At 43.1% G+C, this 13,463-nt stretch overlaps 1 protein-coding gene across 1 annotated transcript in view; it reads left to right on the top strand.

Moving 5' to 3' along the window:
- klf12b (Kruppel-like factor 12b) overlaps positions 1-13,463 on the top strand; it is a 40,095-nt gene that overhangs the window by 15,964 nt on the left and 10,668 nt on the right. Inside the window, exons 2-3 of the mRNA XM_053627736.1 lie at positions 4,090-4,166; positions 8,142-8,649. Of these exons, the coding sequence (XP_053483711.1) occupies positions 4,107-4,166; positions 8,142-8,649 (568 nt within the window). The 5' untranslated portion in view covers positions 4,090-4,106. The remainder of the gene's footprint in view (positions 1-4,089; positions 4,167-8,141; positions 8,650-13,463) is intronic.

Raw genomic sequence — 13,463 nt, 5'->3', positions numbered from 1 at the left:
CCAATCACCATTACCGTTGGAGCGTGAGATGGCATATGATGTGAATGGATGACAAATATAGGGTTTGTTTGCAGGCATATAAAAGCAGCTGCCTGTCAGACAGCAAGGTCTCTGGTCACTGGTAAAGCTCATGTGTTGATCTAGAGGCACAGCAAACCTCAGCACTCCAACTTAGGTTGCCATGGTAACATCATCTTGGTCCACCACTACCTGAAGACATCCTCATCACAATACATGCTCACTACAGCCACATTAGTGGGCGAACATGCTTTGTGTATAACAAGAGACTGTGGGACAGACGTATGTACGTCAGGAGGCGCAGTGCAAAATGCCACTTGATGTGGCTGCAAGATGCGTTCACAATGCGTCTGACGTTAACATTCGATTTATTAATTTATTAGCTCATCACGCAAACCGCACCTGGAGCTGCCTACTAAATGTACTTCTTGGTGTGGAGTAAACTGCTCTGTTGAAGCAGCTGTGAGATGGTGAAAAGACAGAGAGGACTAAAGAGATATATATATATATATATAGACACACGCACACACACACAGGGTATATATACACATATACGACTGTGTCGTTAGCAATACTAAGTAATTACAAGTAATGTTGCCAGATATTATTCACAAAAGCAGCCCAATTAACACGATCCCAAAACGGTGCCGAAATTATTACACGTTTTGTAATGATTAAAAAAAAAAAATCTTTCAGAATAAATAAAAAAACAACTCATGTTGGTTGTGTAAAAGCTGCCCATTTCTGTGGAAAGGCACACACCTGGCAGTAACACTTCAGGCAATACTCATGGTATTAATTAATAAGGTGTTGGACGAAATGATGTGCAAAAAAAAAAAAAAAAAAAAAAAATCGTCCGTTGTTGATTGCCCAAAGTTTAGTACACTTTCCATTTCATTAACTTTCTCCAGCTCTTTCGCTCTGACTTTCCACTTTTTTTGCATGGAAATGCTTCATGGGTGAAAGACTGTAAGTTCTTTTGCTTTAAATTTGTTTGGGTCGTGTACAGTAATTGCATAGAGCCAACTGGCTCATTAACCTGATGTAGCAAAGTCAATCTATAACCGCTCGTATTCTTTTGGCAAGACCTCTTTATCGACCACTTTTATAGAATGCAGACGTGTTAACCATATTAACGCATACTAATTGCTTTAGTAGATCTGGCTTTGAGTCATTTGGCTGGCTGACAATTAGGCAATTACTAATTTCACACTCTAGTGTGCTAGGGTTCATGCTCTAGCTCGTGGCTCTCTGCATGCCGATCTGCTGATCTGGATCTGGTCAATGCCAGGAGTGAACTGTAATGGAGATGTTCAGAGCATATCTGCTATGCTTGCATTTCTTCATATGCTGCTGCTAAAATAATAAGGGAGTGGGTTACCTCAGGACACCTCCTCCTGAGGCACACTAGCATTGTTATCATTGGCTCCTTCCATGAAGGTCTCGTGCCTAAAAGATACAGCCTCATCCTCTGATCTCCACGCCACCGTAGGGAGACTATGTGAGCTCTGCTCGGGTCAAAAGAACTTATCATAGTCACCTACCTGATTACTATTAATACCCGATATTATTTTCTCATTTGCTTCATGACCTAAAAAAAAAAAAACCCCAACTGGACAAGAGCCTAAATTAAGAGTACGATACATCAGAATATCACTTGTGTTTAATTCATTCTTAATACATTTTAATGCGATGGAAAATTGGCTAAATCGGCTTCAAAAGCTGTGAGAATGAATGCGTCCTGTGACTTTACTGAGTACAGTCAGTTTTCTTCTGATGTAGATGTGCTTTCTATGCTTCGGTGCTTTTAGAAATGACAAATTGAGTAGACACGGAGGAAGTGATGGCCTCAGTGGGACGACTAAACCATTTCATCTTCACACTGTGGCTATGCTCTGAGAAGTATATTAGCTTGTAATCAGATTCTACCAGTTCATTAAACCTGTCTCGCTGCTTGTCTTTAGTTGTCGTGGCCGGGAGGTGGATGCGTTTTTCACTTTTCTGTGTTTCAAGTGCCTCTTACAGTGAGGCTCAGGCCAGAGGGGACGGTGGTATAAAGACTGCAGCCTTTTGTTCCAAAATAAAGCCACCTAGGGCGGTTTTTATAGCGAAGCGGCTCTATGAGACAGTCTGCCGTCTTTCTGTTGTCTGTGTGTGTGTGTATTTATGTCTCTCTCCCTGTGTGTGTGTGTGTGTGAGAGAGAGAGAGAAAGTGAGAGATCTGTGAGTCGATAGGATAGTTTAGAGGTACTTCTGCTCAGGTTAAACGTGCATCTCAATTCTCGGACATTGTGGAACTTTTTTGTTACAAAGGTTGTTTTCTTTCTATGGTCTGTCATATGTTCAGATGATGTTGACTCATATGAGAAAGCTGGAGCCATGTTTATATTCGATCCGCTCGTTGGACGCTTTCTTATGAACACCTGTACACCTGAGCGCTCGTGCAGTTTTCCGATCAGCCAATCATATGGCAGCAGCACAATATATAAAATCATGCAGATGTAGGTCAGGAACTTCAGGTAATATTGACATGGCGACAGAGGTCAGAGGTCAGAGTTTAGAGGAGAATGCTCAGGCTGGTTTGATAGCTGATAGGAAGGCGATATAGTCACTCACATAAACACTCTTTGCAGCTGCGGTGAGCAGAAAAGCATCTCAGAATGCATAAAACAGTGAATCTTGAGACGGACGAGCTACAACGGCAGAAGACCACATCAGGTTCCTCTCCTGTCAGCCAAGAACTGGAATCTGACGCTAGATTGGGCACACTACGCAGTTTTGGAAGATTAGATAATTGCATGAATGAGCAGGCGTATAGGTGTTTTTATTCAAATAGCTAGGGAGTCTATGTCATGTACGAGTGCTGATGTTGTTGCTGATACACACACTGGTCAATTGTAGAAATTGGGACTATATGTGCTTGATTTTTCATTATTGTTTGTTTGTTTGTTTTATTTTTACGTTTTAGAACATTTTAATTTGGGAATTAGTAATCTGCTGAACCACACATACACCTGGATGAGAACTACAACTAGTGCTTACAAAGGCAGTACACTTTACTACAGTTTCCTGGTAATGTCTTTTTCTTTCTTTCTTTCTTTCTTTCTTTCTTTCTTTCTTTCTTTCAAAAAGAATGGATCATTGTGAGGAGCACGATGGCTTAGTGGTTAGCAAGTTTGCCTCGCACCTCCAGGTCTGCGCGTTCGATTCGCGTCTCCGCCTCGTGTGGCAGAGTTTGCACGTTCAACCTGTGCTTCAGGGGTTTCCTCCGGATACTCCGGTTTCGTCCCCCGATCCAAACACGTGTCTTGTAGGCTGAGTGGCATTTCCAAACTGTCTGTAGTGAACGCGTGAATGCGTGTGTGATTGTCTCTTGCAGTGGGCTGGCCCACATCCAGGGTGTCCCCTGCCTCGTTCCCCGAGTCCCCTTGGATAGACTCCGGGCTCCCCCGCAACCCTGTACAGGAGAAGAAAACGCATGGATGGATTTTTTAATCATTGCAAATAATCGAAAACATCTTATCAAACAAATTCAGTTTGAAGTCCTGAAGCGAAGTTGCAGTGCGGATTTATTTTGAACAATACCATAACGATATCGATATCCTCACAATGCTGCGTAACGTTCCTAGTGATCTGTTTCTCTGAGGTGTTCGGGGTTCTCCAGGCAATATGCTTTCAGGCAAATCTTTTAGTTTGTGGAAAGGTAAGCCACATGTTTAACTGCTCTACATTTGATCCAGACTAATTACGCTAGTCTCAGCCTGCGTCTATGATCCCATTATAGCACAGAACCATCTGTGTGCACCATTTTAATAGGCGTGTAATGAAAATGCCATCGCAGATGTGCTTTCTTACTACAGGCCATAAAGCTGTTTACTAACTACACACGGTACCTTCATGCCATCATCAGACACGCCATTGTATTCAGTGTTTCCCGTTCAGTGTGAACCGCAGTCCACTTCAGTGAGGAAAAGCTGAGGAATCACATATGAGTGCTTAGTCATGGTAAACACGACTTACTCAAATCTCACCTCTCTCTCTCTCTCTCTCTCTCTCTCTCTGTCCTCATAGACGCCATCAATAACAGGATGTTAATGCTTGACGGAATGCCAGCAGTCAAAGCAGAGCCTCTGGAATCTGAGAGAGGGGTAAGGAAACTGTTGCCTTTTCACAACACCCTACATCACCTTTTCTCCATGTTTATCCAGTGTCCCACCCCACACCCCTATGCTTTGACACACACACACACACACACACACACACACACACACACAAGAAAACTTGTTTTTCTCACTGTGATAGCTTAATTACTCCCAGACATGGTACAAAAGAGTGTGGGGAGGGGTATGGCCCTGATGGCCCTGACGGAGCTGTAGGATGGGGAGAGTTTCACAGCTGAAGCAGGAATGCTCTCAGGGTTTCCAGGCTGGCCGTCTTGGCAAGACACAGACACAGATGCACACACACACACACACACACACACACACTGCTTCCTTTCTCTCATTCTTCACTATTATTATTATTTTTTTAATATCATCAGTCACTCCCTTTGCTTCTACTACATGTCTCTGCATTTTGAACTGTGAGATGACCTACAAACTAACTCTATTTTTACTCCCTTTCCACTTCCTACAAATGCTAGTGCGTGTTATTATTATTATTATTATTATGATTATTATTAGTGACTTTATTTCTTTTTCTTTCTGAACAAAGATAAATATACTGTCTATCAATCCTACGCATTTCCTGCATGAGTAATCGGTGATGATTAGAAGCGATCTTGCACACAGAGCACTTCATCAAAGGAAGTAGAGCTGTGTGTGTGGTGGTTTATTTCGCGCACTGTTTAAGCACTGTCTACTGTCACCGCTAGCTTTCTGTTTATCTACAAACAGTCAGAGTAGAGAAGAGTACGCTTTTAAAGGACACCACACCACACCACACCACACCACGCCACACCAGGATCCCAGAACTTTCAGATGCGGTCTTCAGCTGAGTGGAGATTTGCCAAGACGGAGCTAGGAACGGGAATGACAGCCTTCACCCCAACAGGCTAAGATAAATAAGCTCCAGCTCAGACCCTAGCCTCATATTCAAGTGAAGCGCAGTGAGACAGAGAGCGAGCTGGTAGGAGTGAGGAGGAGTGCATGTGAAACAGTGGGCTGACTGAGGTTTAGAAACATTCTGCTTTCTGCTGAAATGACATTTAAACAAGGGAAGGAAATGTGACATGTGTGTTGTTTTGTCTCTCCCACAAACCTCTTCATTTAGACCAGTGTTACTTTGGATGAAATTCAAAGCAGGTTATTTTAGGTTGCATTCCGCAGGAGGTTCACGATAGTTTTCCGTCGTGGTTTCACGGTGGTGTCTCATAATGACCTATTATCCAACCACAGCGACATCATACGTACCTCCGTAAACGCGCAGGCCGCACGGCGTTGGTACTGTTTTGTTTAATTAACAGCGTTTAATGTAACGGTTTGCTCAGTTAACACATTGAAACAAATTGCTTCGGAGCTGAACACGCAGGGTGGATAATGTGGATGGTTGTCTGCAGTCAGCTCAGATCTAATGCAGTGTAGAGAGATGCGAGGATGCTTCTCTGGAGGCTGGAACCACTCGATCTCCTCGGTGATAAGCATACAGTATCTTAAGAGTACATCGGCTGGAGCGCACTAGACTGGAAGATGAGTAAAGGGTTAAAGCGCCTTTACACGTCCGGATTAGAACAGCCTGCCTGATTGTAGTGCACTTGTTTTGTAGAAAAAAAAATATATAAAAAATGCTATGTTGTAACACAGCTCAAGAATACAAGAAGTTATTCAACAATCACATTCGCAACTAAGGCTGTGGTAAAATAGTCCTGCTGAAGAGCGGTTAACCAGAGATGTTGTCACTGCCCGTAAGATGAAAAAAAAGCTTCAAGTCACTCAGAGTGAAATCTTTCAGTTAGACACGGTGGCTGAGCATGTGGCGAGCTGGGAAAACCCATCACGCGGTGACGTTTGGACAATTTATACTACACTACAGGTTTTCCTGGACCGTAATACGTCGCATGTATCTCAGTCACGATTAAAGTTTAAGTTTAGCATTTTAAAACGAAAGGCATTGCTGTTCACTGGTTTAACTAGCATGTCATGAAATGCAATCGATACGAGATTTAAGTAAATACATGCACTTAATAAACACGATGATTTTCCACATCTGTAGTCTCATCGACGCCGTTCACAGCGCTCCACGCAGAGCAGCCTCATCGTTGTCTGTTAACTCGACAGATCACAGTTTGCTGAAATAATCCCTGACTAATCCAGTGAGTTTTGCTCCGTTAGCCGAAGCTGTAGGATTTCGTGGAGATTTTTTTCTGCGTCTTTTTTCTTCAAAATTTGCATTGCAAATCGCAGAGGGGTTTTTTTTGTGTGTGTGTGTGTGTGTGTGTGTGTGTGTGTGAAAAACTACTTGAGTCTGAAATCGCAATTGTACAAAATCGTTTTGTCTTTCGGATTGTCTTGTGCCGTGAGGTTCGTGGGTAAACGAGACCTTTTAGCAGGACGTACTCGAGGGCTTTGGCTAAATGTGCGTCGTCATGACGTCACATGGACCCTACAGATTACTACAGAAACTCTGTGGTCATTTTTGGGAAATTGCAAGTTCCTCCGACTATTGCTTGAGTTTGCTTGACTTTGCAATAATGTCTGCGATCACAAAATCACCAAATCCTGGACGGACCGACTACTGACTACTGATTTCTACATTGTTTTGGTACACTCTTTTCTGATTTTTCTGAAGTAGCCTCAGCGGTGGGTCTTCCCAGACTGCCACACAAATCTCATTCAGTTGTAGTGTAAACAGGTTGTTTATATCCTTTTATGGGAATAAAATAAAATGACTGACCTTCCACAAAAACTTTTTTTTTTTTGAAATGCATTGAGAGAAACACACACACACACACACACACACACACACACACTGCTTACATGTGAAAAATAGACCTGGCAAAACATTTGAATTGATTTCTACTGAGTTGAATAAATCCTAGTGAGACACGGTGTCCTGCTAATCAGAGTGAAAGGCTAGTGTTTGTTTTGAGACTCGCACGAGCTTTTCTGTCTTCCACATTTGTGATAATCCTGACCTTGTGGCCGTACTGTAGGCTCTGATCTTTAACCTTTGAAAACGGCCACCATTTGTGCTTCAGACTGAGATGCTGCTTCACTGTGCTGGTGATTCACAGGTCTGTAAGACATCTCGTAGGCTTCAAACGACCGTGAAAGCATCGATGGGATGATTATCCACCACCATGTTCATTTCAGCTGCCATGGTGATTTCAGAACTTTCCTTCTGTGGATAATGTGCTGCTCTGTCTTGATTAGCTGAGAGTCCAAGAGCTCAGTCTTTATCCTGCACCCTCTCTCTCTCTCTCTCTCTCTCTCTCTCTCTCTCTCTCTCTGCTCAGAGCTCTCACTTCATAGCAGTTAAGACTGCATTGTCGACAGACTGCACTGTTCACCTTCCTGTCCTTTGCCGTTCCGACCTGCTGCCCTTTTAAGATTTGTTAAATCCGGTGCTTGGGAACGGTCTCGGAAATGCACAGGGTACGGAGTCAACAAATATCACGTGCAAGTATGAGTTTTAAATGTTTGAAAAAGACACGCTCCTGAGCAGGTTCGTTATGTTTGGATTAGCGTCGGGAGAGAGTGCATGTGTGTGAGAGAGAAAGAGAGGTTGGAGGGACGCCCTGGCTGATCCACTAACACATAGCTCCTCTGAGGCACATGACAGTGCCAGTGAGGGTCAGGAAATTGGACCCATATGATGTTTTTGCAGTGGTGGAGAACAGATTCGAGAGGAGATATGAGTGGAGCCATGAGGGATGAGTCACAGGGATTGAGAGGAGAAGCACAAGAGCGACACAAATGCAGCAAATGGCACTCATCCCAGCCTTGTGATGTCATATCTTAAACCTCCAAAATGGTGTCACTGTGTGAGAGAGCTCATCTGGGTGAAAGTTTGTGTGTTGCAGTGTTTATACCCATATAAGTGTTGCTGCCTGTTTTGAAGCATACTGCACAACAGCTCGGATATGACTTAATAGCCTTGTTTTTGTCTCTGTCTCTCCTCCTCAGTCCCCTAAAGTGCACAGCTACCCTGATATGGAGGCGGTGCCCCTTCTCCTTAGCAAAGTGAAGGCAGAGCCACCGGAGGACCTGCTCTCTTCTGAGCACTTTCACACTCAGACAGAACCCGTGGACCTGTCGATCAACAAGACTCGGTCCTCACCTCCTTCGTCCACTGCCTCGCCCATCACTTCGGCCTTCTCTCCATCCTCCTCCTCTTCGCCTTTATCGTCATCGCCTTCTGTCATCGCCTCCATCTCTTCAGGAAAGGCCTCAGTGTTGACTCCTGGGCCTCTGGTGGGCTCTTCCTCGGGGGTCCGAGGCCAGTCATATTTACACATCATCCACCCAGTGCCGCCTTCCAGTCCCAGCAAACTGGCCAGACAGGTGCAGCGCATCCCCGTGGTGGTGCAGTCCCTGCCGCTAATGTACACTACAGCGGTGCGCTCGCCCTCCAACCATCTCAACTCCACCATCATGGTCCCTCTGCTGGACGAGGCCAAGAACCAGGGCAAAGGTGAGGGAGCACTTGTCACGGTATAAGTCATGTTAACTCAGACTGGATGATTAAGAAGGTCTGACACCAACACCAAAAACTCTGATATATTTATTTAATCTGTCAGGAGAAATGTCCGTAACTCTTTTCCGTACTAATATCATTTTCAGGATCTACAGATTCTTAATTTCATACAAAGATTCCTCAGACAGCATAAAATATTTTCCTTTGATATTTAATTCCATTTTATTTGTATATCAATTTTAACAATATTGTCACTTAAGTAGCTTAACGAGCATCTAACTGTAGCTTTAGATCCCTTATGAGCAAGTTAGAGGTGACAGTGGCAATGAAAAATTCCCTGAGGAGGAAACCTTGACAGGGACCTATCCTCTTCTGGGTGAGACTGGATAGTGGGATCATAAATCATTACTCTGCTACAGTGGTATACGACAACGTCACATAGTATGGAGTGAGCTGAAAGTATGTTTAGCACGAGCAACATAGTCTTTATGATTAAAGCGTCAGTTCTCGAAAGGTCTCTGCGGCTCCTCGTGAGGTTAAACGTATTTGATTAGACATTAGTATTCCTTGCACACTACTGTGGATCTCCTGAACATGTGTAGATATAGACTTAATTGTCCTCAGCCGCCTGTGCAGGTCCTGATGTGTACGTTCTGTCTGGCCCTGCTTCGTCTATGACTCGGGTCTTTGTGCCTCAAAAAGCCCACTCGAGATCAAAGATGAAAAGAAGAAATAAATGTCAACAGCCTCCAACTCAAGTACTGTACAGACCCACGTCCTGCACTCTCTTGTGGTGTGGGTGTCTCCAGGCACTAATGTGTTTTTGGTGAGCTGGGAGGGGATTTTGGAAGATGAAAATGGCTTCTCCTAAGTGTGATATTTTCCCTGTGCTTTAGCCTCCAGTTCAGGTAACAGAGACCAGGCTCGGGCCTGCACCACCCTGGCTAATCAAAAACATATGTCTCAGGCCAAGCTTCCCCCCGAACTCGCTAGACCTCACCAGCTGTTCTGTCGGGCTGCGTTTTAAAGCAAGCGAAGGGCTTGCGGAGAAGATCTGGCCCAAACCCACCAGGCTCTGGGTGTTGCTACTGAGCAAAGATCGGCTCCGGACAGGCACCGGGGGAGCCGTGTCTTAGTAACCAGTTGTTTATCTGGGACTGGTGTTGGTCCCAAAGGACTGGGCATGGCTGGGCGCAGCTTGCGGGGAGGAAGGAGAGGAAAAACAAAGTTTGCATAATCGGGTGGGACGGATACTGAAGGTGGGTGGCTGTTTAAGCAGCACGGACTCCACCCAGGGAGCTGTACTGAAGCACAGAGGAAATGGAGTCAGGCTTGGGTGGAGTCAGCTGAGCGGCGGCCCGTGATATAGCTGGGAGATAGCACAAGTTCGGGGCACTTACAGGCAAAATCACAAAGCGTGCAAACACACACACACACACACACACACACACACACACACAGGTTGGCTATCATTTTAAAAGGAATTGTGTGCCCTTGTCTACAGCTCGGTCTCTGGTGAGGTTACCATGGAAACAAGCTTAGGCTGGAAACAACAGCAGAAAGAAATCCTGGGGTTTGCTTCACTACCTCTCTTGAACTCAGCTTTTGTCGTTGCCTTTATATGGACATTTTCCCGAAGCATACTGACCAACAGTTTAGCTAAATTGGATGGCTTAATGCAGAGCCAATGTAGAGATCACTGTTGGCTCTGAACGTGTGTGTGTGTGTGTGTGTGTGTGTGTGTGTGTGTGTGTGGTAGCAGGCCACTATACTGAGCTCTGTCTAGTCAGAGTAGGAGTCTGAGTAAGACGGCCATGCTCCAGGCTGTAGTAATGAATCCAGTGAATCTTTAATGGGAGGGTGTGTCAGAAGTTCTGCTGAGTGTTTGTGGCACCTCAGCCAGGGCTGTCCTCTCCATGCCACTGAGATACTCTAGATGGACGTTCTTGCATCATCGATGAGACAAGACACTGACTCAGAAAATCTGACGGACTGAGCACTGGGTTCACCCAGGGCAGTTACAGGGAGTCACTACATGTACGTTACCTTGTAAGTAAGTATGTGAGTACATTTTATTTCTATAGCACATTTAAACACAGCAAAGCTGACCAAAGTGCTGCACGGAGTAAGATAAAATGAAATAGAAAACAGAATAAAACCAATAGACAATAGTAAACATGAGATTAAAACGCCTGGGAGAAGAGATACGCTGTCAGCTGCTTTGTAAAAACGATAATAGAAGGTGCGAGGCGGATATCCAGTGGCAATGGATTCCATAAGAGAGGGGCGGAGACGGAAAGAGCTCTATCCGCCTTCGTTTTTATACGGGATCGAGGGACATACAAAAGAAACCTATCAGAAGATAAAAACTCTGCTGGATGAATGTGGTGTAAGACATTGCATCTGGTGTGGTGTAAGATGTGTGGTGTTTGCTCAGAGCTCTGCCTGGGCTGGGGAGATGTTGTAGCTCAGCATGGGTGGAGGAGTGTGTGAGAGGGTGTAAATGGAGTCTGCTGACAATCTGACTCTGCCCAGGCGCTGATAGAGAGATATACAGCTGGTGATATATAGCGATATCACAGGAAAATGTCATTTCAAAATTTTTTAGACATTTTTAATTTTTGCAATAATTTATTATTATTTTTTACAATAATGACTTTGTGAGTTTAACATAATCCGAAAGAATAAATTATGAAGGAATAATAATAATAATAATAATAATAATAATGATAATAATAAATAATAATAATAATAATAATAATAAAGCAGTGATAAGGCAAGAATTGGAATCATAAAGACTTACTGTAAATTCTGTCAAAATGAATGTTCTTATCATATCTCTTTCCTATCCATAGCGAGCGTGGCGCTGTAGACGTCACGTTAAAGACGAAAACCGCCGTATGCATGTGAAAATGACATTAACTGCTTTATACAGAGAAGCAGAGCAGATATGGTAACTTTTCAAAATAGAAAAACAGCTACAGTATATTACGATGAAGTTGTGTTTTCTGATTCTGTAAATAAATACAAAACTCATAACATCGACCGGGTGGGTGACTCGATCAAGAAATCTATCGAGTGTATGATAAAATGGAGTATAGGACCAAAGGGTCTGCACTTATATAGCGCTTTTTTAACCTTTGTGGTTCAACCAACATTCACACACACACACACACACCAATGGTAGCAGAGCTGCCATGTAAGGACTTGACATCCGGAGCAACTCAGTGTTCAGTGTCTTACCCAAGGACGCTTCGGCATGTGGAGTCATGTGGGCGTGAACCGAACCTCCACACCTATGATTAGTGGACAACCCGCTCTACCACCTGATCCACATCCGCCCCTATGAGTACAAACAAACTATGCGGGGGAAAAATATGGGAAGCATGCGTTACATCTGTCAGACGTTCTCTGGAGCTGGCTCGTTAAAACAACAAAAAGTGTGATGCCTGGTGACAAACATGAAATGCTCGAACCCTTCCTTATGAAATATTACCATGCAATCTGAGAACAAAAGAATAAAACTGCTTAATATTTGAGTTGATACAAATATTCAGACTATTTCATAATATCCTAACTATTTGATAATGCTCTGTCACAACAGCACTAATAAACTATATGGCTGATAATTTGCAGTGTAAGAAGTTAAGCGTTAAGATGACACCCGCTAGACCAATAAACAACTGATATCAAACAACTCGGTAGTCAAATCAATACTGACTGAAATATAAAGAGGGAAGACCCTCGATAAACCAACGGAATGCTGCGGCGTTTCTCATTTGCATGTGTTTCGTAACCTTGTGCTGTAAAATATTTGGTATTTTCTGCTCTCTGGTAAATTAATAAGAGATTATTGCAGTTGATTTAAAACACCGAGTAGCTGATTTCTCTGCAGCTTATGTGCTGTTTGCGTGGCTGATCAGAGAAAATGCTACTCTTATTTTCTAGAACTGATGTAGTGTAGTGATCATGATGGCGATGCATGGCTGACTGTGTACCGGGACAGAATATAGAAGACGGACGTTACTAACATGATTTAACATAGATTAACACACACACACACACACACACACACACACACACACGCACACACACACGCTAATATTCAAAATAATTCTTTATGTAATTAACAGAACACTCCAGTGATTTTCAAGCTAATTAACATCCATCAGATCTGTGTTGTATATGAGATTATCACACAGTATAATTTCTGCACATTTCCCTGTACTGAGAAAAGAGCGGAAGATATATTTACCTGAAACGCTTTTATAATGGCAGTCAGTGGTGAATTCTGTACGCATAAATAAGCATAAAATATATCGTGGTTAAAGCACGTAAATTGGAAACTAAAACTTATATGAACCAGACATAGGAGAATCTTTAACCAGTGATGTTCATATGTAGTTTTATATATACAGCGGGGGAAATAAGTATTGGACAAGTCAACATTCTATTCAGTAAATATATTTTCCAATGAGGTTATTCACATGAAGTTTTCACCAGACATCAGTATTAACTCAAGGAATCTGGAAATATAAAGAATTCACAGCATTAAAGTTCATAAATCAAATTATGTGTAATAAAGTGGAACCCTAGCCTTAAGGTTAACCCGCCCAATACTTATTTACCCCACTGTAACTTTCCAACAGTAATATATATATATATATATATATATATATATATATATATATATATATATATAGATAGATAGATAGATAGATATACAATTTTTCCCCCCCTGGTCCAGACATCATCATGCAGAAACAGAGGTGCATCTATGCCTTCATTAGTAACTCATAATCACAAATTCT

Source organism: Ictalurus furcatus, chromosome 6 (genome assembly GCF_023375685.1).
Source record: "Ictalurus furcatus strain D&B chromosome 6, Billie_1.0, whole genome shotgun sequence".
NCBI classification, from domain to species: Eukaryota; Metazoa; Chordata; class Actinopteri; order Siluriformes; family Ictaluridae; genus Ictalurus; species Ictalurus furcatus.
This window is presented reverse-complemented; position numbering and strand designations above follow the sequence as displayed.